Source organism: Magnolia sinica, chromosome 10 (genome assembly GCF_029962835.1).
Source record: "Magnolia sinica isolate HGM2019 chromosome 10, MsV1, whole genome shotgun sequence".
NCBI classification, from domain to species: domain Eukaryota; kingdom Viridiplantae; phylum Streptophyta; class Magnoliopsida; order Magnoliales; family Magnoliaceae; genus Magnolia; species Magnolia sinica.
Genome location: NC_080582.1, coordinates 11,442,566 through 11,467,314, shown reverse-complemented (window position 1 = coordinate 11,467,314; position 24,749 = coordinate 11,442,566). Strand labels below are relative to the sequence as shown.

Sequence of the window (24,749 nt, the reverse complement as noted above, 5' to 3'; positions counted from 1 at the left end):
GATAGGGCCTAGTGCGGGCCACCAAGCCAGATGGCCGGATACACTTAGCATCAGCCTGTACGGGCTATACCGTGACGCAGGAAGGTCAGAAAGTTACAAAAATTCAAGGAAGCATAGATCTCATTGGACTTGGGGACCATCGCGGACCACGGACCTGGTGGACACCCATAAGTGGGATCTGGCACTGGCTAAATGTACCCCACCAATGACAGGACCGGAACTGGCACTTGCAAATGAAACTGAGATACCAGGCTATCCAGCCATCGGATCTCTTTTACATTTACGGTGAAGGTCTAATGAATTTTCCTACACCCATCCACAAACTTTGGGACCCGATCGAGGAACGGTGACCGTTGATCACAAATCGGACCCGTGCAACCAAACCCCATATCCGATCATTCCTAAATTTTGCATGGGCCTTCATCGGGCCATGGAATACCTATCCTATAAGTTTCATGGCCAGGAGGCCACCAGAACCACTCCAATCACCAGAACGGACCCCACAGGGCTATTTAAAGATCGAAACCATTGACTCAAACCCCATAATCGTTCATCCGTTTGTTCTCAAATTCCATATGGCCCCTCATTAGGCTATAGGGCACCTACCCACCAAATTTGGTGGTCGGATGAGTGTTAGGGCCGCCCCTAGGCTATTATGGAGTCCTAGGGGGCCATTGTGGGCATTTAAAGGAAACTTAAAGCTAAATGGGCCAAGTCTAGGAAATAAACCCTAGCTCTCTCCTCTATAACTTCCTCCATTTTTCCAACAACCAAGCTCTCCCTCATATCTCCCACCATTCTCCAACAACAACAAATCCCCCTCATAAACTCCCCCCATCCACCAACAACCAACCTCCCTTATCTCATGACTCTCCACCACAACCTCAATAATCGTCCGTGGGACATCTAGGTAAGATCCTTCACCCTCTTTTCCTTAAAACCCATATATTGAGAAAGGATTTGCATGTATTTCTCACATGTAAGAACTTGTTTTAGGGATTCAGGTTGTCCGACCCGAAGCCCTCATTCCTAGGTCGCTTTCCAAGTCTCCAACGACCCATAGGTGCAGTCTATTGCTCTTAGGTGGCATAGCACTAATTTTAGTACGAGCTTAATGACTTTGATTGCTTGGATGTAGTATTTGAAATTTTAGAGAAAATCCTAGAAATTATATATTCGTTGGAATTGTATGGATGTGCATGCTTAGCTCTCAAATTTGGTGTTGATCTTGCTTCTTACATGATATTATATATGGATGATAGTATGCTCATATTTACTTAATTCTTTTTTCCTCATATGTGGTGATTCATTGTGTGTATAATTTACTACCATTGTGCTCATGATTTCTTAAGATGGAAGAAGTGTTTAATTTTCTCACAAACCCACACACTCACATGCACCTTTTTTATCTGTAATGTTTGCTTGCTTGGTAGGAGTATTCGTTTGTATGATTAAGATGCATGAGAATATGTTGTTGATATGTTAGTTGTTAACCTAGATAGTTGGCAGGTTATGGACCACCGTCACACTCTTGGGTTGGTCAGGAACATGAGGAGAGACGGTAGTCCCATCGGTAGGACTATGCTAGGGCTAGATCCGTGGGTTTGGGCGGGTGTGTTCAGGTTGCTGTAGTTCGACTACATGGGTCCCTTGTGCCCGATGTCAATCGTCTTATGCTCGCCTGACTCGTGCGGTCTAGCCTACTGTTTGACCAACCTTGTTTGTTAACCTTGTTTGCTCACATATGTATAGAACCTGATCCACCCCACAACCATTGTAGCCTATCAATAACCCACTTGAAACTGGTCTACAGCCTCGTGAGCCGAGCATGGTGGAATGAGACACTATGTCCGAGCTGTTGGCCTATGCTGGGGTACGGCGCCTCCCCGTAGTAACCGCGAGCGATTCCTTTCTCTCGACACTCCTCATGTGCTTGAAGTCGGGGATGAGGAACCTGACGGGATCACGGACCGTGGGTCTCGGCCTCACGCATTGGGGGGTCTTGGCCTCGCAACCAGTTTAGGGCATTGATACTTGGGGTGTACCAGGTTTCCTAACCTGTTGGATGAACGGACCTAATTAATAACTCAGTTAATACGATCGCATCGCATCGCATTACTTAGGGTGGCGACTCGACAGTCGAGGTCGCTCTGAGGGAGTGTTGTCATATGCGATCGTTAGATGGAGTCACTCGAGGGAGCGTCGTGGAGAGGGCACGCATCATATCATTTATCATGCATGCGCATTAATAAGATTAGCTATGTATTTATGATTGACTGTTTTTCATTAAGTTCATATTATAATTGATGCCTGTTATAACTTGAGACTAATAGCACCCATTGAGTTGATCACTCACTCCCACTCTGGGACGGTATTTTAAAACATCAACCAGACCCGTTCATAGATGCAGGTGACTCAGGGCTGGAGGAGCCTGGCGATGTGAAATTCGAGGAGGAGAACGAGTTCTCTTACTCCTAGCTGATGGGCGGAACCTCATCGGATTTATAGCTGGGGTGCTGGATCGCTGAGCAGTGGGCTCAGCTCTATTCTTTTGGACTTACTATTCCTTTTTGTGATTTTGTTGGGTGGCGCCACGTGCGACCCTTTTATTCTTTTGGACATGCATATAGATATATGTTTGATCTTTCTCATTTCAGTAGATTGTGTGATTATGTTCATATTTCAAGAAATTCCAGGCTGCGCAACTAAACCGGATTAAATGTACATTAATGAAAATCGGTTATAAGTGACACTCAGGAACTCGGGAGTTGAGCGTATGCGTGACCCCCGATTTCCAGGGCGTTGCACAATGAATACCTAGACCCGATCGGATCTACCCAAACCTCATCGGATCCGGGTCGGGATCTCGATTCAAAAGGGCCCAAACCCAGCAAGATATGAACCTGATTAGGTTGGACCCGGGTTCTCCAGGATCCGACCTGTTGCCAGCCCTAATTGGTCTATGGCATGCAACCTAGCCATCAGGATGTAAATGGGTCAGGCCTAGGCTGGGGCAGGTCAATTTTGCGAGAAATCATTTTACGGCATGAGGTTTTTTTTTTCTTTTTTAGTTTTTTTTTTTTAAAATTATTTTGGTAGTTAGCTTTTTATTACACACCCATGCCAGTACACACACCATGTTAGCCACCCCCACTAGGGATCGATACAAGACCTCAAGTGTTGAAACGAGGTATCTCCCCTCGGTTTGCCAGTTGAGCCGTGGATCCGAGTGTTTTCACCGCATGAGCTTCAAAACGAAGCAGGTTCAATTCTCAAGTGGACCTATGAAACAATTGTGGCTTTTAACCATACCCTCGATTCCTTTTGTCAGCTCATTTTAGTGGATGAGCCGGAAAAAGAAACACATCCAAATTTCAGTAGACCACACGGGAGGAAACAATAGTAATTGAACACCCACCGTTAAAAACTTCATATGCCCACCATAACGTTTATTTTCCATCTAACGCGTTGACAAGTTCACACAAGCCTGTATAATGGGAAAACACAAATATCAGCTTCATCCAAAACTTTTGTAGCCCACAAGCATTCAAACACCACTGTTTCCTTTGATGTGGTCCACCAAAATTTTTGATCTGCTTCATTTTTGGAATCATACCCTAAAATGAGCTGGAAAAACGGATAGACGGTGTGGATATACAAAAAATTAAATAAATACTAAAGTAGGCCCCATAGTGACGGCCAGACCGAGCTAGCGATTTCCCGCCTGACCAAATCCTGCTCTCCTCTATGGGCCCCACTATGATGTATGTGTCGTATCCAAACCGTCCATCCATTTGAAGATATCATGTTAGGACAATAACTAAAGAATGAGACAGATCCAAAGCTTTAGTAGATCCCACCACAGAAAACAGTGGTGAGAGTGATTCCCACCGTTGAAACCTTCCTAAGCCCCACAATGATGTTTATTTGAAATCCAAACTGTTCACAAGTTAACACAGACATGCAAGAAGGGAAAACACAGGTATCAGCTTGATCGAAAATTTTTATGGGCATTAGAAGTTTTTAATGGTAAGCGTCACTCTCCTCACTGTTTTCTGTGGTGTGGTCCACTGGAGAGTTGGATTAAAATAATTATTTGTTTATTTACTTAAAATGATCTCTAAAAATGTATGGACGGCGTGGATACAAAACATACATCATCATGGGGTCCACAGAACTTAGTGACGTCACTCCAGTAGCGAGTCTCGCTACTCAACCTGTCAGTAGCTAATCCGCGTCCATGTATTCCAAGTTCGGCAGACGGTGAGTTATTCTGGAGGCTATCTGGGCGTGGATAGGAGCTGACAACCGTTTGCTAGCGCATCATCGGAATACAGCTGCGGGCTTTGGAGATCCAGATTCATCCAGATGTGAGTAGTGTCCTGATGCATCCTTTTCTGTATTACCAGAGCTCATGGTCCGGTGATTTAGAGCGTGGATCTGGTGGGCCCACCGTCGATGGACGGTTTCCCAAAAATCTCCTAGATTTGAAGATCATATAAAGAAACAGCTGGGAAAAAAGAGAGTCATGAAATAAGGTCGTTTGGGAGCGTGAATCGGTGGTAATTGGTGCGTTTGGGGTAGTGCATTAGATGTAAATTGGTATTCAATTCATATCAAATACAGCAAAATTATGAGATTTCATTGCACATAGATTCTGATTATCACCGATTTGCAAGTCACAGCCATCTCTCTCACTCTCTCTCTTCTCTAAATACAGGCGATTATGATTACAAGCTGCCAAACACAACTAGTGATTCCAATTCAAATGGATTTCATGATAATTGCCAATGCATATCAAATACAAGCTACCAAACGTCTCTGTCTTCTAATGTAGAAGTTTTAGGGTATCTCCCTCCACAGTGGGGCCAATCCACTCGACAGTTTGGATGGGGCATATTGGGGCTCTATAATTCCTCTGTTTTAGTATATCATGTTTTCTTTGCGGTCCTCATAATTCCTTTCTTTCAGTAGCATGTTTTCTTTGGAAAACCCTTCTGTAGAAGTCCTATGTAAATGTGTAGGGAATTGCATGTGTCTCCTGAAATTGGTTTATTTTATTTTGTTTTGTTTTGTTTTTTTTTTTTTTTTGTTTTTTTTGTTTTTTTTTTGAGTTAGCTTGTTAGTACACACCCATGTCAGTACACACTCCATGTTAGCCACCCCCACTAGGGATCCATACCAAGACCTCAAGTGTTGAAACGAGGTATCTCCACTCAGTCTGCCAGTTGAGCTACGGATCTGGGTGTTTATTTTGTTTTGTTAGAAGACTGGTTGCATATGCATTTCTTGATGCATTGATGGCAAATTTTGATATTGGTTAGTTTATACTGTTATTTCAGAGAAATATGGGACATCATTGTCTATATTTTTGATGGAGTGGATCTAGAAGGCAAGACGTTCGAATGAGGTACTATGTTTAGGATAGAAAGTTTCTTGGATTGTTCATCATGCTTATATTTTCATGCTCTTAATTAATTAGTTTATTAGTCAATATTCAATGCCTTTATGTTTTTGCTGTATCGAGTGGGAATTTCTTTATCTCATTTTTCTATTGAGCTAAGGTTAAAATTTAATGTCATGACGCTTACATCTTAACTCCTACGACACAAGACTCAACCAAATACTTCGAGCATTTTCTTTTGTTTTTTGGTTTTTGCTAATTATGGTTCACTGCTTATTTTCGAAGAAGAAGATTGTTGAGTGTGTCTATCAGAGACTAAGAACTGCATCAATTAGGAGTGAGTTGGTTCAAGTTGAAGGCTATAAAAGGGCAAGGGGAAGGCCTAAAAGGACTGAGGTGGAGATGGTCCTTAAGTACCCATGGTTTAACAGAGGATGTGGTCCTTGATGGAGTGGAATTGCTGAATAGGATTCCTGTAGCTAACTCAATTAGTTGGGATAAGACTTAGATGATGATGAAAATCGTTGACTTTATCCTTCTATCCTTTTCGTTCTAATTTTTGTTTTTTACTGTAGCATAACATCATTGATTGAATGATCCCAACCATTGGCTCTTTTTTTTAAAAAATAAAAATAAAAATTGTATCTAACCATTTGACAATCGCAAATGAATTTGGAACTTTGACTAGTTTTCTTTTTAACCATCCATATGATTGCATTGATTGAACAAGTAGAATTGGATCAATCAGTAGTATTGTTGCGTTATAATAAGATGAATAATTAGAATCAGATCAATCAGTATTATTGCTTCTTCTAATAAGATGAAATGAAGAGAGTAAATAGGTAAGGGTTCAAAAAGGTTCATATTACCATTCACACATACTAAATCAACACACTTTCTCAGGTATAGATTTTTTTTTCCTTGTACAAGAATCCCAAAATTTTGAAACTAAGAGCACTATAAATCTTTAGGAAATGATATCTACATCTACACTGGTTGATAAATATACCCTCTCTTTCCACTTTCAGTAATAAAAACTCGTACAATGATGTGCTATCGTACAAAATTAGAAGGAGAATGTGTCTATGTTGAGAAGAATCTATGTCGAGAGGTGGGGCCTTGTGAGGCTCGTGAGGTTTGTCGCAACTAGGGGGGTGAGATGGAGAGAAGTAGGTCCATCGAGGGTCGAAGAGTTGTACGAAGAGGCAAAACAACAGCAAGGGGAGATTTCATAGGATAGCTATAAGACCAGCCATGCTTATGGGACAATATTGGGCAGTCAAGGAACAACATGTTCTTAGGATGAGTGTAGCTGAAATGAGGATGTTGAGATGGATCAGTGGTAAGATGAGGAAGGATAGAACTAGAAATGGACATGTTTGATGGAATTTAGGAGTAGCACCAATAGGCAATAAGATGTAGACTTGGATGGTTTGGCCATGTGCAACAAAGGCCAAGAGCTGTGTTGTTTAGGAGTGGGTTGGTTCAAGTGGAAGGATCTATGAGGGCAAGCAGAATGCCCAAAAAGGTCGTGGAAAGATTTGATCACCTATGGTTTAATCGAGGATATTGTCCTTGATAGACTGGAATGGCATAATAGAGTTCATGTAGCCGGCCCAAATTAGTTGGGCTAAGGCTTAGTTGATGATGATGAAGCTTCTTTCACTTCTGAATCCTAATAATTCGATTAAGAGCATCCTTTAAAAAAAAAAAAAAGATTAATTAAGAGGTGGTACACAAAGACTTGAGAGTTACTTCAATTGGCAGTTTACAAGTTAAATATTACAACTTTGTTATGATTATATGACTCATTTATTGTAGTCAGCTCGTTGATTGTAATCAACCTATGTAATAGACTGTTTGATAGCGCCAGTGTTCGAAATATCGGTATCGCGCAATGTATTGCACCCTTGGGATACAGATACGTATCGGTTATTACATGCGATATATTGTTTGTATCGCATAATTTATCGCACTTTTTGGGAAACATGGGGAAAATGGTTGAATTTTTCAATGAAACTTCAGGGATTATTAAAAAAGATCTTAATACACACTTATAAATCATAAAATCTCAAAAAAGAAGTGCACATAATAGGTTTCCTTTGTATAGGGTCTAAGCTATGTGCTGTCTCATTGAACTAAGACAACTATATTCAGTATCCATTGTGTCCATTTGTTGTTCATTGTTTATTGTATATACACACCGTCCATCTGTTTTTCCAGATTATTTTAGGACATGGGCCCAAAAATGAAGCCAACAAATATTTCAGGTGGACTACACCACAGGACACAATGTTCGTTGAACTTCCACCATTAAAAGCTTCCTGGCATCCACTGTAATGTTTATTGACCACCCAACCTATTGATAAGGTCATACAGATCTGGATGATAGATAAAAATAAATGTCACTTTGATGTAAAACTTTTGTGGCCCCCAAAAGGTTTTCAATGATCATTAATCATTGTTTCCTGTACTGTGGTCCACCTCAAACTTTTATTTTATATATTTCTGGGACCATGGCATAAAATAAGTCGAAAAAACATATGAATGGCGTGGATATACAATTCATACATCAAGGTGGGCCCTACGTTCAGCGGTCCCACCCACATTGCTAGTCTGGGGACTCACCCAAGTTCGCTGGGGCGTGGATTAGGTGTTAACCGGGTAACAACTTAGTGGGTGTTCCCACCATAGGGCCCACCTTGATGTCATTTTGTATATCTACTCTGTCCATTTGTTTTTCCAACACATTTTAGGACAAGTTGCTAAAAATTAAGCATATCCAAATCTTATGCGGACCACACACAAGAAACAGTGATGATTGAATAGTCACCATTAAAAACTTCTTAAGGCCCACTTCAAGCAGATCCGTAATGAGCAGATCCGTAATGTTTATTTTCCATCCAACCCGTTGATAAGGTCAAGAAAAAAAATTAATGAATGGAAAATACAAAGATTAGATTCATCCAAAACTTGTGTGGCCTACAAAAAGCTTTTAATAGTTATTCACCACTTTCTTCAGTGGTTTGGTCCGCTAGAGATTTGGATCTGCATAAATTTTGGGATAACGTCCTCAAATGAGCTAAGAAAAAGGATGGATGGCGTGGATATGGATAAAAATCATCAAGGTGGCCCTACACAATAAGGTTAACACCCACTAACCTCTTACCAAGGAAATAGCTAATCCGTTGCCTTCGCCATTACCTACTAAGAGATGAATGGACCTATCAGGGGCTATATAGGGCCCATCATATTAAATATGTTTTATCCACGCCCTCAATCCATTTTGACAGATCATTTTCGGGCATGATCTTAAAAAAAGAGGCAGATTGAATGCTCCAGTGGACCACACCACATTAAACAGTGGTGATTGAGTTATTTGCCATCCAACATGTTCAAAACATTGTAGGGCCCATCATGATGGTTATTTGGCCATCCAACCTGTTCATAAGGTCACATCAACCTGAGTGAAGGTAAAAAATGAATATTAGCTTGATCCAAAACTTCTGTCCCTACCGAAAAGTTACCAATGGTAAGCGTTCAATCTCCACTGCTTCCTGTGGTGTGGTCCACTTTAGGCTTAAAAATGTCTCTTTTTTATACTCATGCCCTAAAATGATCTTCCATAATGAATGGACGGATTGGATAAAACATATACATCAAGGCGGACTCCACAGAGCCCGTGATACTTCGTCCATTTGAGCTACCGTGACGCACTCGCATCTGTAAAATGCATTAAAAACCAATTTTCGAAAATATGCAAACAGAAAGGGTTTCATACCTTCTGAAACGCTAAAATCTCTCCAAAAAATCCCTAAAATCCGTCGGCTAAACCCAAATCTCTTGGGGTTTTGCAGATTTCTTGCTGAAATCTCCTTTCAATGTAAATCGAGCATCTATTTGAAGAGAAAAAAAAGGGAAATCGAGATTTTATGGAGCTTACAACGCACCGCTATGGATCAATCGAGTGGCCCGCCAAATTCTACTTCCGATCATGCAATGTTCTTCTATAGGTATCGAAATCCTCTGGATTGAATAATTTTCCCAATTTCTCTCTCTCTCTCTCTCTCTCTATCTCTCTCTCTTTGGGTGATATCTCCCACGATACATAGAAATCTATATATTTTTTCATTTCCGAGGGGTTTTCGATGGGTTTCGTGTCATTGACCAGCGATAACGATAATATTGGCCGATAGTATCGATATTACGAACACTGGATAGCGCTTGATTCTAATAAACCTATGCAATAGTCTATTACATTATGCCTATGGGAGTTTTGTTCTCTCATGCCGGTCCCCAGCCTTGATAAAGGAGGAGGGTTGCGTCAGGTTGGCACCCAACGTCAAACTTTTGCCATAACAAGAGTGGAATGGCGGAACAAGATTCATGTACCCAACCACAAGTAATTGGGATAAGGCTTAGATGATGATGATGAATTTTGTAATGATTCATATGGCTCATAATCCTCTACTTTTATCCTAGCTTGTCTAGGAGCCATATCCACGTTAATTTCTTGTCTCTTCAGCTATTTTAAGAGTCTGCAGAGCTTCTTGTGGATCAATATCAATACCCTTTTCCTCTCAGTTACTAAAATGGTTATCAATATCACTACCCTTCTCCCCTCAATTATAAAATGGTTATCTCATTAATACCTATTCTAGCAAAAACACCCATTAGAGCCACCATTAACTATCAGTCTTTGAGGCACATTCTGAAAATACCTTTATTTTTCAGCTGTGGCAATAAGGTTTTGATTTGGTAATATGCTTGTTTGTCCATTGTTAGTAAACAAAGAAGCTTCTTTCACTTCTGAATCCTAAATAATTTGATTACCAGGTGTTAAACAAAGATTTAATGTCATTTATTCAACTGGTAGTTCTACAACTTAAATACGACCGATTTAACTTTGTAACAATCTTTGATTTAATTACTTTTAGCTATTCAATTTGCATCGTAGAAGCTAATACATGTGATCATTCAAAAGAAAAAAAAAAGTGCTGATGTATTGTATGTGTGCAGAAGAAATTAACTTCAGATATTCTTCAGTAATATGGATAAATTATTGGAGTTTGGAAGGAAAGCTTGGTTCGTAGTCAGAGTGCTTTCTGGATATGAAGAGAGAAGAATCCGATCTTACAGATTGCAACTTCAAAGACGACTTGAACAGGTAGGATGTGTTCATCTCATTATTAAGCTCCATTTTTAGTACGCACTGTCTTACAATCGTATATTGAAAATTACATGATTGCCAACTGTATCTGTTTATCCTTGACTTACTTGATGACCTCCGGGTCTTAGTAGGTCTTGCTGAAATGCTAGCTAGGGAAGTTTAACATAGAAGATGACCTCCAAGTTTCAGTTGCTAAAAAGTGCTCACGTCACGTTGGTATTGAAATTTGGATGAAGGTTTAACTCTCTTCCATGTAGGCCCCATTCAAGGAGATAGGTCTCCTAACGAAACCCACAACTGACAGTAACACTCTTCCCATGTGTATTTCCTCAAGGAAACGCACAGCTAGGTAATCATCTTCCTCCGTCATCTATGTTTCCTCAAGCAAAACTCCATGTAGAGAGTATTGTTTTCCACCTCCTTTGGGGTGCGTTAGAAATAGCGATTGGATGGATTAAGTTCTACAAAAACCTGTTTAAAACATGTACCTGCTAATGGGAAACATATGGTTTCTAAAGAGCAGAAGCATTATTTTGAGCCGGTTCAATGAAAAACATATGGCCTGATTTATGTTCATCTGTTTTTTGTGCTTTCCTGAACATACTTCAAAATGTTTAGCTAGAAATGTTGATTTGTTAGAAAGAAGTCATATGTTCTTCTTGATGCCTTTCCCCAGCGTCTTTAAAACTTTTGCTAGAAATGTGGTTTGAAGTTACTTTGAAACATGGTACATCTCTTTGCCACATTCAGGAGGTGCTTCCCTTAATGAATCCTTCCAAGGAAAGGATAACTAAGAACTACCAAGTTTTTTTATTTTTTATTTTATTTTTAAAGGGCATCATATGCCTCCCCTACCTTCATGGCTCCCACCACTGTTCACCTCTGTTACGGTCTGTCCATGGTTTTGCCCAGCCTGGGACAATTGAACTTCCTGTTCTAGTTGTGTGAATGTCAGAACATGATTCAGAACATGATTCTTGTAGCTGACCCATCTAGTTGGGATAAGGCTCTATATTATGATGTGGTGGTGATTCTTATTGTTGATTAAGTTGTCATTTGGATTTACGTTTAGAATGCTAAGATTTATTGATTGTCTAATATCAGGTGCGTGTATATGCATATATGTATATGCATACATACATGATACATATATATTGTCTAAATAACATTTTCTTTTCTTTTAAATTCCACCACCTAATTTTTGGACACCTATTAATTTTACTCAATTTCTTTTATCTCTTAATGTAAACATCCGTAACCATTAGCTTATATTGCGCAATCAGACTCTCCTATCATAACCTTGCAGTCCTTACTTATTGATAGGTCTATTTGCCTAAGTAGAAAGAAATCTATTTAGCCTGTATGTGATCCACTTTTGAAAGTTATTGGATGTTCATCTCTCCTTTTTAAAGTATGTGTCTGCTAGAGCTATATTGTATGCCACAACAAAATCAAGAATGGGATCCCTCATCTTATTTCTTCTCCCAAAACCATATCCTCCATGTATGCTCTCATAGCCTCTACTTTCCTTTCTTACGTGGCGATTTAAGTCTCCTCCTACAAATATCCTTTGTTTGCTTGGAATTCCTTGCGTTAGTGCATCCATATACTCTCAGAATTGTCTTTTGATTCTATCCTCTAACTCTACCTGCGGTGCATATGCACTAAGAATATTGATCATCTCCTCTCCTAACACAAGTTTTATTAATAAAATGCTGTCACTTATTCTCCTAACATCTAGAACTTCAGCCTTTAAATCTTTATCTATCACCATCCCTAGCCCATTTCCATCATCATCCTTTCCCATATGCCAAAGTTTATATCCATCAATTTCTTTAGTTTATATCCATTAATTTCCAATCTGTCTCTTGAATGCAAGCAGTGATTTAAGTATCAGTATCGACGCATGTATCGTACTCTTGGGATATGGAAACATATCAGTATTTCATATGGGAAAATCATATGTATGGCATAGTGTATCGCTGTTTTTGGGAAACATTAGGAAATTGGTCGAATTTTTCAACGAAACTATAGGGTTAAAAAAGTCATTATTGCACATTTAGAATTCAAAAGATCATAAAAAGCCAAGTACACATAACATAATAATTTTCCTTTATATAGGGTTCTAAACTATTTGCTGTCTAATAGGAGTGTTGAAAATATATTCAAAATCAGTTCATATAATTTATAAATCATGGAAGACATGCATGAAAACACAACCAATACATTTAAAAGCCAAAAAGAAGTAAATATTTTTACAAATTTTAATTATTTTAAAATTAAAATAAAAAATCACTAATATTTCTATGATTCATATCATTTATTAGCATTGTCAATTAGTAAAAGTTTCAGAATATTGGGTTTTCGGTCCTCACCTACCTTGCTTTTGAATACCATTTGATTAATATTTTAACTAATTGACCATGCTTCCTTCAATTGACTTACGACTTCTCAATTGGTCAGTCCCATCCTTCCTTCTACTTCACTCTTGTGCATTTTCTTACCTACTTCACTCTTTTTCTTTAATCTTCAAAAAAGAAAGAAAAGAAGAAAAGTAATTCGAATCAAGTAGTACATAAACCCATTCCATAACTTTATAGACAAAGCAAAGAGGTGGCAATAATTCAACAAGTCATCAATAGTGTTTGTCAGCTGTAAGATTTGCCTAAACCAATGAGTTGGTTTTGGATGGGCAAGTGATTAAAATTATAACTGTTACGTGCCATTTATGTTATGTCACTCTTAACTTCCAATTTTTCATGTAATGTTATAACTGTGTTGTTAATATTTTCTTGGACCTTCTTTTACTCTTGGTAAGTAAGATTTCTTCATTAAATCAGGTATGGTAACTAAGGTTTTTTATTCATTAATTCAGGTATCTTTTGGTGAAGTATTATAAGTATTATATCTTCATTTAATACATGCTTGTCTTTAACTAGGCACAACAAAGGAAGGTTGCTTTAAGAAAGATCCCAGAACAGGCTATTTTAGCAGAGGTTCGCCGCATGGTTGAGGAGATGCAAACGCTGAACCAAAAGCTGGAAGAAACGGTACACCCTATTGCAATATGTGATGAATATTGCTTACTAAAATAAGCAAATAACTTGACTTCGAATTGTCCAGTACTTTCTAACTTTGTGGCCTTTAGATAACATGATTATTCCTTCCAAAAAGTGTGGTATGGGGCTTGTTTACAAAATTGTGAGTATTTGTGTGCTTGGAATTTGGAGTGAATCATTTACATAAGTCGGACAAATTAGCACACAAATTACCCCTCGTAGGGTTTTATTAAATTGTGAGGACATTGTAGATTCCGGGCTGTAATATATTAGAAGCCTTTAATTACATCTCGTGGGGTCTGTTTGATACACCAATAACTAAGTTAACAATTATCCGTTTAACTCTTTTTTAACCATGTTTGATTGAGCAATAAAGATTTTTCCTCGATTAATTTTTTAACTGAAAAAGCCTAAAAAAATTGCTTATTTTCTTATACCCTAATAGTGGTATTTCTTTTTAATCACTTTCACATCTCTCTCCCTCTTCCTTGAGGGTTTGTTTGGATATAACAATTTTTTATTTTTATTTTTTAAAAGACCGGAACTAAAGATTGGTTAAATTTATTTTTGTGCAAATTTTTCGCCCAGTTCGGTAAACGCATATGTTAATATGGATCAATTTTGAACTCTATTAAAAAAAATAATGTGCTATTTTGGAATCAAAATTAAATATGCAAAGTACCCTCCATCAGACAACAACGAGTTTGACAATTAAAACATTTTTCAATATTTTATGTCTGTTTATGGTCCATCTAAAGTGGGGCCTGCCATTTGGGCAGTTTAATTTAAGTTACATATTTCTCATGTGTTTGGTTTATGATCCATTTAAAGCGGGGGGTCCACTATTTGGACAATTTAAATTTGAGGTACATATTTCTCATGTGTGGTTATGGGTAATGCTGGCAATGGCTCAAGCTACTTAATGAGCTTGACTCAACTTTGGACCAGGCTTAGACCTATTAGCTTGGTTCGTGCGCCAGGCTGTAGCTTGATATGCACGGCCCAATCAATTTTTGATGATTTGCTTGTACAGGATCCTGACTCATGCACGGACAAAATCTGTCTTAATATAGTTGGGGTTCTCATTTCGGGAAGGTGATAGAGCTAGATAAGTTGTTAATCGAAAAATCCTTATTAATGTTTACAAGAAGAAAGGTGGTAATTAGGGCGAAAGTGGATCTAAGGAGGCGTTTGGATTTGGAGGTTGGGGGTCTATTGTTTCTGTTTTATCCCTTCCTAGAGGCGACATATCTGATCCAGTGTGTTAAGTGGGTTTGTTAGAGCTCCAATCCTAGTAGGGTAGGGCCTTCTTGTAGCTTGTCTTTAGATTCTCAAGTTTGAGATGTCCCCGGGGGGGGGGGGGGGGGGGGGTGTGAGCGGGATTGGGAATGACCTGGAGCCTGTTTGGACCAATGATCAGTGCTAGAGGAGTGTGATTTCACATGCCCCTGGAGCCTATTTGGACCAATGATCAGTGCTAGAGGAGTGTGATTTCACATGGCAGGGGGATGTGGCATTGGGGGAGTCGAGGTGTGGAGTTCCTGGCCAGGTGGTATGCTATGCTAGCACTCTGGGTAGTGGGTTGGAAGTGAGTTGGGAGTCCAGTTGGACCAGAATGGGAGGTAGGTGTTGTGGGTAGTCATGTGACAGGAAGACGTAACCTGGCATATGGACTTCACCGGTGCTTAATTCTGGTTTTGAATTCAAATCCGCATAGAGGCTGAATGTTGGTGTCCTATCATAAGAGGTATTTGGATAGATGACGACTTACAGAGGAGGCATGTTTGGTCTTTTGGCAGGTGTCAGTTGGGTCTAGGACACAAGTTTCATAGAGATGAATGGTCAGGAGCCTTGGCGCTGCGAGGGAAATAGATATCAGGTAGGGTCAATTGCTTGGGCAAATGAGTGGCAAATTTCATCCTTTGGCCATGGTGAGATAGAGTAGATTTGTTCTGAAGGTGTCATTCTTTCTACTGTGGATGGGGCTCATACTGCTCCGCCTGAGGTGGTTGGTGCAAATGTGGAGATTTGTGGAAATGTCCGTGCCAGCGAAAAGGGTGGTCGAGATTGGAGATTTTTTTGAGCCAGGTTTGGTGCTTGCTATGAGTCTATGACAGGAGGGGTCCTGTGCTTAGGAGTGGTTGTGGGTAGGGGGTGGCGTGGGGGATTGAGGTATCGTTGTGGCAGTCAGTAAAGGAAATGAGTGAGCCAATTGACGATCTAAAGCGCTAAGTATAGATGAAGGTACCTTATGGGTAGATGAGGGGGAAGCTGAAGTTATTCTGATAGCAATGGGGGTGTTTTCCCTTGTGTACTCAGGAGGACAGGAAGGCATGCAACTCCGCGGGTTTATCTCATAGCCCAGGCCCCACATCCCATGGGTTAGGTCCTCGGTCGACCTTCTTCATTTCTTTGCATGCAACAACATCCCTTAGATTCAATTATGGACCTAAAAGTAACATTGGTACAGAAACCCCCATTACCATTGTCATCTCAAAGAATTCTTATCAAGTAGTGGGATAAATTTGGTTATGATCATGTCTCAGCTACCTATATGAGGGGAGTGTCATCATAAATTTTGTTATGATCATGTCTCAGCTACTATAAATTTGGGTCTCACTTTCCTTAGGATCTAGATCTGAAAATATTGTAGAATAAACATAAACAGAGATACTATGAGTATGACTATGGGAAGGATTCCCAATGGTTAGGGTTGTCAATGGACGGGGCTGGCCCAACGTGCTTCAGGGCTTGGCCCGCCTCAGACTGGGCTTGGGCTGGAGTTTTAGGCCTGTGGGCTGGGTTTGGGCTTAACACTTGAGCCCAATTTTCAAACGGGATGGGCTTGGACTTGTCTGTCCAAAAGCCTGTCAGACGGGCCTCAAAAGTTGTTAAAATACTTAAAATTTAAAACAAAATTTTTTTCCCTCCTATTCCTTCCTCTCTCTCTGTTGCTTTTTGACTTCAACCCACCACATCATTTTAAGAGATGAATGTATCATATTCCGGTGCTTTCGGATGTAATGTATCATCTTTGAAGAGTTGTTCCTTTTGTTGCATTGGCTACAAAACTCCATAGATACCCAATCACAACCTACCACCTTTCATCTCTCTTTGTAAATATCCAGAGGGAGAGAAGGAAAGGGTATTTGGATTCATCTCTTAAACATCTCTCTCTCTCTCTCTCTCAGCTTTTTCAAGTTAGTTGGTCCACCCCCCCAAGTACTCTCTTTCTCTGAAACATTCAAGGATGCATTTTTCTGCATCCTCAAATTGTAACTCCATCATTGTGAGATTTCTGCAAGCAAATCTCACAAACAAAGTACTCTCCTGCAGGAAGAAACCAGGCTTATAGTGAAAGCATAACCAGGTGGTGACAGCCATTGCTCTCTCTCTCTCTCTCTCTCTCTCTCTCTCTCCCCTCAAAGAAGGAAAGAAAGGCAAATGTTCCTTTCTCTATAAGCCTTCTTCTTATTTTCTTTGCTGTTGAAATCTTCATGGTTAATGCTGGAGAAGGTTGGAAAATGCGAAAATTTTCGGGCTGGGCTCGGGCCCCATCACAACTTTATATGTTTATTATTAGTTGGCCATAACTCAAATGGTGTCGTACAATTTTGGTCCGATTGAAACTTTACTCAATAGGCTCTGACCACTTTCTTCTCATTCTGACATCTGTTGGTACCCGAAAAGTGGCTTGCTAAAAAAGTGAAGAAAACACAAAAAGAAACTTATGACAGAAGTCATGACTTAATTGAACTTGGTGGACATTCATTGATCCCATGGGCCCCATAATGTTATTGACTGTTGATCTTATTAGATTTAGCCAGTGGGTTGGATATTTATATAGATGCATATATTGCACCATTGGGACACAAAAACATATTGGTATCGCATGGTAAATATCGCATTTATTGGGGAATGAGGGAGACATCGGGAAAATGATGGGATCTTTTAATGAAACTTCAGGAGATGTTAAAGGAGACCTGATTATACACTTAGAGCTCAAAACATTACAAAAAACAAGAACGTGTATCCTTGCCTCAGTGGTAGACTCCAAGGAGTTTCAATATCAGGGGACTTTTTAAAGAATCCTAATGATTTTTTTTTTTTTTTTGAAAGATAAGAAACAAAGGAATCCTAATGATACCTTGCGATATTTTGAATATCGTGTCATATTGTTGTATACTTATATCTTGTGCGATGTGAGGGATCTTTATAAATCCCTTGGTGTTTTGTATTGGTTCCGTGCGATACCCATAATATCTTCTGATATATTGGGCAGTATTGATATTAAATCTCTGGATTTAGCATCAGACCATGGATCTGGTCCAAATCATCAATCAAGACAAAATAGTTGGATGGTTTAGATCTTTAATCGGCCAGCTTGTGTGGCCTTCTGGTTGCATTAATTGTACCTGACTTTTAAAAGAAATCGTCCTTGAGTTGAAGTTGGTAGCATTAATCTTCTGTAAAGATTCTCCTTTATATCTTGTCTTCTTCGGCATAATGAAAAATCTTGTTCTCAACAATTGCTCAGCCTGGGAATTTCTTGGGATATTTTAACAAATTTATGTTTTTTTTTTTCGCAATATTATCAAGCAATCTCACTGAAGATAAAAGATTAAAAATACTTATTTAAATTAATAAATGATATTAAAATTTAGGAAATGTAGGTATAAAATGATTTATTCTAACTTTCAAGTAAATTTCGAAATAAAATCTGATAATTTCGCAGAAAAATCTAAAAACTAGCAAGAGTTTGAAATCTCGCAATATTGTCGTGATAATATCGTTTGATAAAAAAATCGTGATAATATCGTGAGATTTACAAAATCTTGGCAATATTTATCACTCTTCTTTGGCTTATGTGGCAGTTGATGAACAATGGTAAATGTCAAGGTTGTTCAGTTAAGGCCTAGTCGGATGGTGGGAAAAGAAGAGAAGAAAAATAAAAGTGTAATGATTATGTAATGATGATTTCTCAATATTTCCCATGAGCTTGAATTCCCATGGATTCCATTTTGGGAGTCTTCTTTGGATAACAAGTGGAAATCCAAACAAAGTTCTCACAAATATCTCCATGTATTTTGTGAACGGGAATTTGACTATGGTGTTTGTGTAATGATTGCATTTTCCCATCCAATGTTTCCTTTGCCATTCAAACATGGTGAAATGTCCTATCATGGGAAAATCCATCTGTTTTCCTTTCGTTTCTTTTCCTACCATCCCAACAGTATTGTTTTGGAAATTAATTGATTTCTCCCCAGATGTGATTTTTGTGCTTCCACCTAGAATTTCGGATTCTTTCATCCCATTAAATGACTAGATCATTTCTTCTTAAATGCTTAGCACTATGAATATACGTTTGCAGGAAGCTGCCATTGAAGAGTACTTCAAGCCAATCGACAAGGAGGCTCAGATAATAATGAACATTCAGCTGGAAGGAGAGGAAAAGACCATGAGGGAGATGATGAAAGCCATGCAAGAGCAAGCTTTGCTTGAGAAAGCTGCTGCAGAGAACATTGCTAAAGCTGGTATTTCAGATGGAAACCACCACAACCAAGATACAGCATCCATCCCTGCCACAGTATCCACTCCTGCCAGCCAGGCCAAGTAGAAGAAACGGTTTGAGAAAACCAAAATCAGCTACAGATTGAAGGCGAATGCCAATGCATATCACATCCAAGGATATGATTCTCCAAAGTTCTAGCATTCAAACGGAATTTAGTTTCAAGGGTCCAGAGAAGAGTAAGACTCCGGCTATGACATTCATTTCATAAGACAAGGTATTTTCTTGTCATTTATAGAAAAAAGGAGTTCCTTTTCACTGTTGTTGTTTAAGTATCATGAGTACATGTTATTCTCACATTCTCGGATGGGTACGATGATTAACTGGCATAGCCACCAGGGGCAACCCGGGTTTTCTTTTTCCTAATCACTGGGGCTATTCAAACTGTAGCTAGCAAACCATGGTTTTTTTTCTTCTCTAATATTTCAATATATTTAAGGATGAAAAAATCAGGTACAAACCTGCATTTATAGTCTGTGGTCCAAGACACAAGGCAACAAAAGAAAAACAAAATGGTAGTTTTTTTTCTTTCTTTCTTTCTGCTCTCTTATGTACTCAGGCAGGCAATGAATGATTTCACAAACGAAAAGGGTGAGCAAGCAGAGCAGGGTGATGGAGGGGGCAGTTGCTAGACAAACAGCTACGCACAATGCAGCAGTGACATGCATGAATGGTGAGTAGGTGAATGGGCCACCATGTCCCACTGGGATGGGATGATCTCCTGATTTTAAGTGGAGCTTTCTTTGATGGTAAAGATGGGTTCTGCCTCACACGTGCCACCCGCCTCACATGCCCCCAAATCCATGAGTTCCGCGGGCTGCCCACCTCGAGTGTGCCCCGGCATCCCACAGGCCACCCCACTCGAGGGGGTGATTAATGCGGGGACCTCCCGCTCTAATACCAATTTGATGCAGGACAATTAAGCACTTGCTCTAAAAGCTGGAACCGATAGAGCATGACAAATTAATCCCTTTATCTCATAGCCGAGGCCCCAAATCTATGGGTTAAGTCTTCGGCCGAACCTCCTCGTGGGCCCCAAATCCATGGGTTCTGCCCTCAGGTGGGCTCCAAATTTATAGGTTCTGCCTCACACGGGTCCTAAATCCATGGGTTCTGTAGGCCGCCCACCCTGAGTGTGCCCCTGCATCTCATAGGCCATCCCACTCGAGCCCGGTGTGAAAATGCCCACGCATTATTGGTGCACTGAATGTCGGTGTGTTTCGTCTAGTCTCATTCTTGGATTTGATGGTAGAGTTGGTTTGTACACTGAATGTTGGGTGTATGTTTCATCACTACTCTCATTCTTCTAAGTTGTCCATTTCTCTTGTTTATCCTCACAGTCATGAATCAGGACTGTCCATCTAGTGGACCAGATTGTATATAGATAAAATTTTGATTTATTACACATGAATTTTCACTTCCATGTGTGTGCTAAAGGGGCAGACCAGAATTTTCACTTCCACTTTTGCTCAGCTTCATCAGCACACGGAAACCTGTAAAAACAAGTTCTAAACGTGGGAAGTTTAGATGTGGTCCCACTTTACCAAGGCCAAAAAATCCAATGATTCAGGTGGGCCACACCAAAGGAAAGATGCTCACCTTTGATTTTTGCAGGGCTCACTCATCCTCGATTTTTGGCCAGACTCACCATGATGATTATATGAAATCCACTTCAATACTTGAATGCCACACAAAAAAATTGCCAAAACATCAGGTCCACCTGTGATTCAGGTGGGCAATTTCCCAGGGGGTGGGGTGGGGTGGGGGTTTCCCTTTAAGTGTTTCAATTGTTTGGTCCACTTGAATCACAAATTATGCTGATTTTTTTTTGTCTTGAGCCTAAAATATGGTGGTGCTGCCCACTCAAGTCCAAACACCACCAAACAACTTTCAAACATGCTTCCTGGGGTGTGACTTCAGTGGTGGTGGATCCCTGACTGTGGGGCTCACAGTGATGTATTTGTGACACTGTTCATCTGTTCGTCAATTCTTTTTAGGGCATGAGCCAAAAAATTCAGGTGGATCACACCACTTGATACATTGGTGATTGACACCATTAAAAACTACCCGTGGGCCACCGGAATGCTTATTTTCCATAAAACCAGTTGATAGGGTGACAAAGAACTGGATGAAGGGACCATATAAATATCAGCTTGATCCAAACCTTGTCGCCCCAATAACTTTTTAATAGCAATCACCACTGCTTCGTATGGTGTGGTACACCTTAGATTTGGATCTGCTGCATTTTTTAGCTCATATGCAAAAATAAGCTGGCAAAACGGATGAACGGTTTGGATGTAAGAAACATACATCAACATGGCACCACAGTCAGGGCTCCACCCACCTCAGTGGACATGGGGATACACCAAAGCCGACTCCTACTTTGTGTCGCCCCATCTTTGATAACAGTAAATGGCCCAATCAAATTCCCCATTGTCGAGGTGAATTCCTCGTAGATATCGTAGTTGGACCTGCCCAAGCTGCCAACTCATCTGCTGGCAGGGCTAACCTCAACTCCCCGAAATCTAACGAAACTATTCCATTGATAATTAACGGGTGGCTTATTAAAAACCTTTTTGAAAAAGGTAATAAAATTTTAGTTATATATTAAGTAGGCAGTTTCTTGTAAAATATCCTAATAAAAATACAACTACAAACTACTAAACTAGGGCCACAAGTAAAGCTGTACATGAACCGAGTTAGCTTGGTGAACTCGGTCGACTCGACTCAAAAAAGCTTGACTTGACACGACTTGAAATTGAGTTCAAGCCGAGTTGAGATGATTTTTTATTTTTATTTTTATTTTTTTATCTTGAAAAAATTTTGAGCCGAGCCCAAGTTAGACCAGCCTCGACTCGGCTTGAAACTTGACTCGGTTGAATTGATTCAACTTGGATAGGTTCACTTAATATAAATAATTTATATATTTAAATAAATTATATATATGATATATTGTATATTATAAATTTTATATATTAAAAACTCTAAAACTTAAACGCAAAATCAACTCATAGGCTCAAACTTGACTTGACAGGTCGCGCTTGAACTCGGCTTGAGTTGGCCCAAGCTACTGACTAAGCCAAGCTGAGGACCGAGCTGAGCCAAGTTCGAGTTGAGGTAGCTTTCTGGCCAGCCGAGCCGAGCTGGCCAAGCTCGACTCAGCTCAACTCGTGTACACCCGTCACTCGTAAGACCTGATGGGTACTCGAACCGGATTTTGGATTTTTTTCGGGTGGGATCGGACCCGACAATAACCACGGCTCGATATCTCTAGGCATGGGTACACTTGGACCCGACCCGAGCCCCATCCATTTACAGCAACAGGTGGGAGGTGAAGCAGCTGTGAGAAGGTGGCCCACCTTATTCATATTTTATGTTAGGATTGTAGATCTGTAGCTGTTTGATCTGAGGTTATGTTGCACTAATCCAAACCGTTCATGTGTGTTTCAACCCTTTTAATCTTTGTTTTGTGGGCCACTGATAGTGTCTTCCAACCATGCAATCCGTCATGTAAACAGTTTAGATCATTGCATCATGGCCATAGATCCGAAGAGCTTCACTCACAATGTATTGCTAGTGTTATGTGTCGCAGAGATCAAGATAATTTTAACGGTGGATACGTATACACTTAACTCAAAAAGAACGGACCACAACCAATCCCCGGATCCACCGGGGTCTATGGATCACTGACTGTGGGGCCTACCACTGATGTATGTCTTCTATCCAAGACGTCCTTCTATTTCGCCAGATCATGTTACAGTATGAGAATAAAAAATTCATCAGGTTCAAATTTCAGGTGGACCACACCACCAATAAAAACATCTTGTGGGCCACAAAAGTTCTGGATCAAGCTGATATTTATGTGGTCCTCTCATCCATGTCTGTGTGGCTTTATCAACAGTTTGGATGGCTGATAATTTTATTAGAGCTGCTTAATTAACTCAAATGAGAAGGAATTGCAAGGACCTTATGGAGCTGATGCATGGGTGTGCTTATGCGCCAGTTTGTAGTGCGGGGCCTATATTCTGAGTATCCTGATCGTTCATCTGAAGTGTCCCATAATGGATAATTGATTCATAAAAAAAAAAAAAAAAAAATCACAATTAGAATATTCTAAACGTTGGATCAATGTTCTATAAATGAACGGTCTGAGAAAAAAGCAATGACCATCAGAGCTAAACGATTTAGATCAAAAGGATAGAATAATCCAATGTGAAAGTTCCCCAGCGGTGTAACCATGGGTCCCACTTGTGAAAATGGTCCGTTGTGAATTGCCTGTGGGCCCACAAACACCTTGTTACTGTAGGTGAAAGTTATGTGGGGCCCACTGCAATGTCTGTGAGAAATCCACTCAATCTATCAGTTTAACAAGAGGGTGGGAAGCAACTATTGGAAAGATCAAAGACTGAGGTGGGCCATACCACAGGAAACAGTGAGAAGGGATATGTCCATCATTGAAACCTTCCTAGAACCGACCATGATGTTTATACGCCATCCAAACCGTTCTCTTCCCATGGGTATTAATTGAAAGTACAAACATTAGTGGGACCCGGGAACTTTTGTGGCCTCACAAAGGTTTCAACGGTGGGCATTTAATCCCTACCGTTTCCTGTGGTGTAATCCACTTGAGTTTTAGATCTGCCTTATTTTTGAGTTCCAGTCTTGCGGTACGCTTGTGAAACTAATGAACAGAGTGGATTTCTCACCAACATTGTGGTGGGGCCCACATAGCTTCTGCACACAGAAAGTTTCCTGCGGTGTGGCCCACCATGATGTTTGTTAGAAATCTACCCTCTCCCTCCGTTTTTTCAGCCCAAACTGAAGTGGCCCACACCATAGAAAAGAGTAGGGATTGAATTTTATCCACCATCTGCCATGGGCCCATCTCATGAACGGTTTAGATCACCAAAGATGATCCAATGGGATGGTATGGACTGTGTACAACAACCCATCAACCCGTTTCTCAACGCCTACATCAAGGTGGCCTCTGCCGTCACCTTGTGACGAACGCCGCGAATCCGTGCCTACGTAAGACGCAACCTGTCAGCATCCATGTTCTAATGTCAATAGTCTAAGCTTTCTTTTGCAATGGTACTGCCCCTTCTCGGAAGAAGATTATGTAAGGTCTTCTCTCTGCACCATGCAGTTGGCAATATCCAGGTTGGATTATATTTTAAAAATCACGCCCATTAAATGAACGCATCTGTCACTTCTCATCACTTCCTTTACTAGATGTTAAGGCTCTATTTTCTACCATAGATTAAAAGGACACTAATCAACGGCTTGGATCATCCCATCTATATGTTTTTAAACACTTTCTATTCACAGTAGGAAAACTAGATGGACGGTCCTAAATTGTATGTGACCCAGCCGATAGTAGAGTAGGGAGGTGGCTCTACAATATTATGGTACTCCATACACTACCATATGGTACATATCCTCTTGCTGATAAGTTAAGAGTTGCTTAATTCAAATGAAGAAGGTAGGATCCTTACTCTTGCTCCGGTGGTAGACTATAAGGAGTTTCGACACGTGGTCAAAGGTTCG

General features: G+C 40.1%; 1 protein-coding gene across 3 annotated transcripts; it reads left to right on the top strand.

The window, feature by feature from the left end:
- Positions 1–4,240: 4,240 nt before the first annotated feature.
- On the top strand, positions 4,241–19,568 carry LOC131257978 (uncharacterized). Of its 3 annotated transcripts, XM_058258977.1 has the most exons (6): positions 4,241–4,370; positions 5,343–5,410; positions 9,262–9,417; positions 10,424–10,571; positions 13,514–13,624; positions 19,005–19,568. In XM_058258977.1, the coding sequence occupies exons 4-6, from the start codon at positions 10,455–10,457 to the stop codon at positions 19,248–19,250; spliced, it is 474 nt and encodes a 157-aa protein (XP_058114960.1). In that variant the 5' UTR covers positions 4,241–4,370; positions 5,343–5,410; positions 9,262–9,417; positions 10,424–10,454; the 3' UTR covers positions 19,251–19,568. The 3 variants fall into 3 exon arrangements, with proteins under 3 accessions (XP_058114960.1, XP_058114958.1, XP_058114961.1); XM_058258975.1 differs by lacking the exon at positions 9,262–9,417; XM_058258978.1 differs by lacking the exons at positions 5,343–5,410; positions 9,262–9,417.
- Positions 19,569–24,749: the final 5,181 nt, after the last annotated feature.

What these genes read in the sequence shown, in the direction of transcription:
- LOC131257978 (XM_058258978.1), top strand. Translation starts at nt 10,455, where the DNA reads ATGGATAAATTATTGGAGTTTGGAAGGAAAGCTTGGTTCGTAGTCAGA. An exon ending in TTCAAAGACGACTTGAACAG is followed by an intron (nt 10,572 to 13,513) that starts GTAGGATGTGTT and finishes GTCTTTAACTAG; the next exon opens with GCACAACAAAGGAAGGTTGC. An exon ending in ACCAAAAGCTGGAAGAAACG is followed by an intron (nt 13,625 to 19,004) that starts GTACACCCTATT and finishes ATACGTTTGCAG; the next exon opens with GAAGCTGCCATTGAAGAGTA.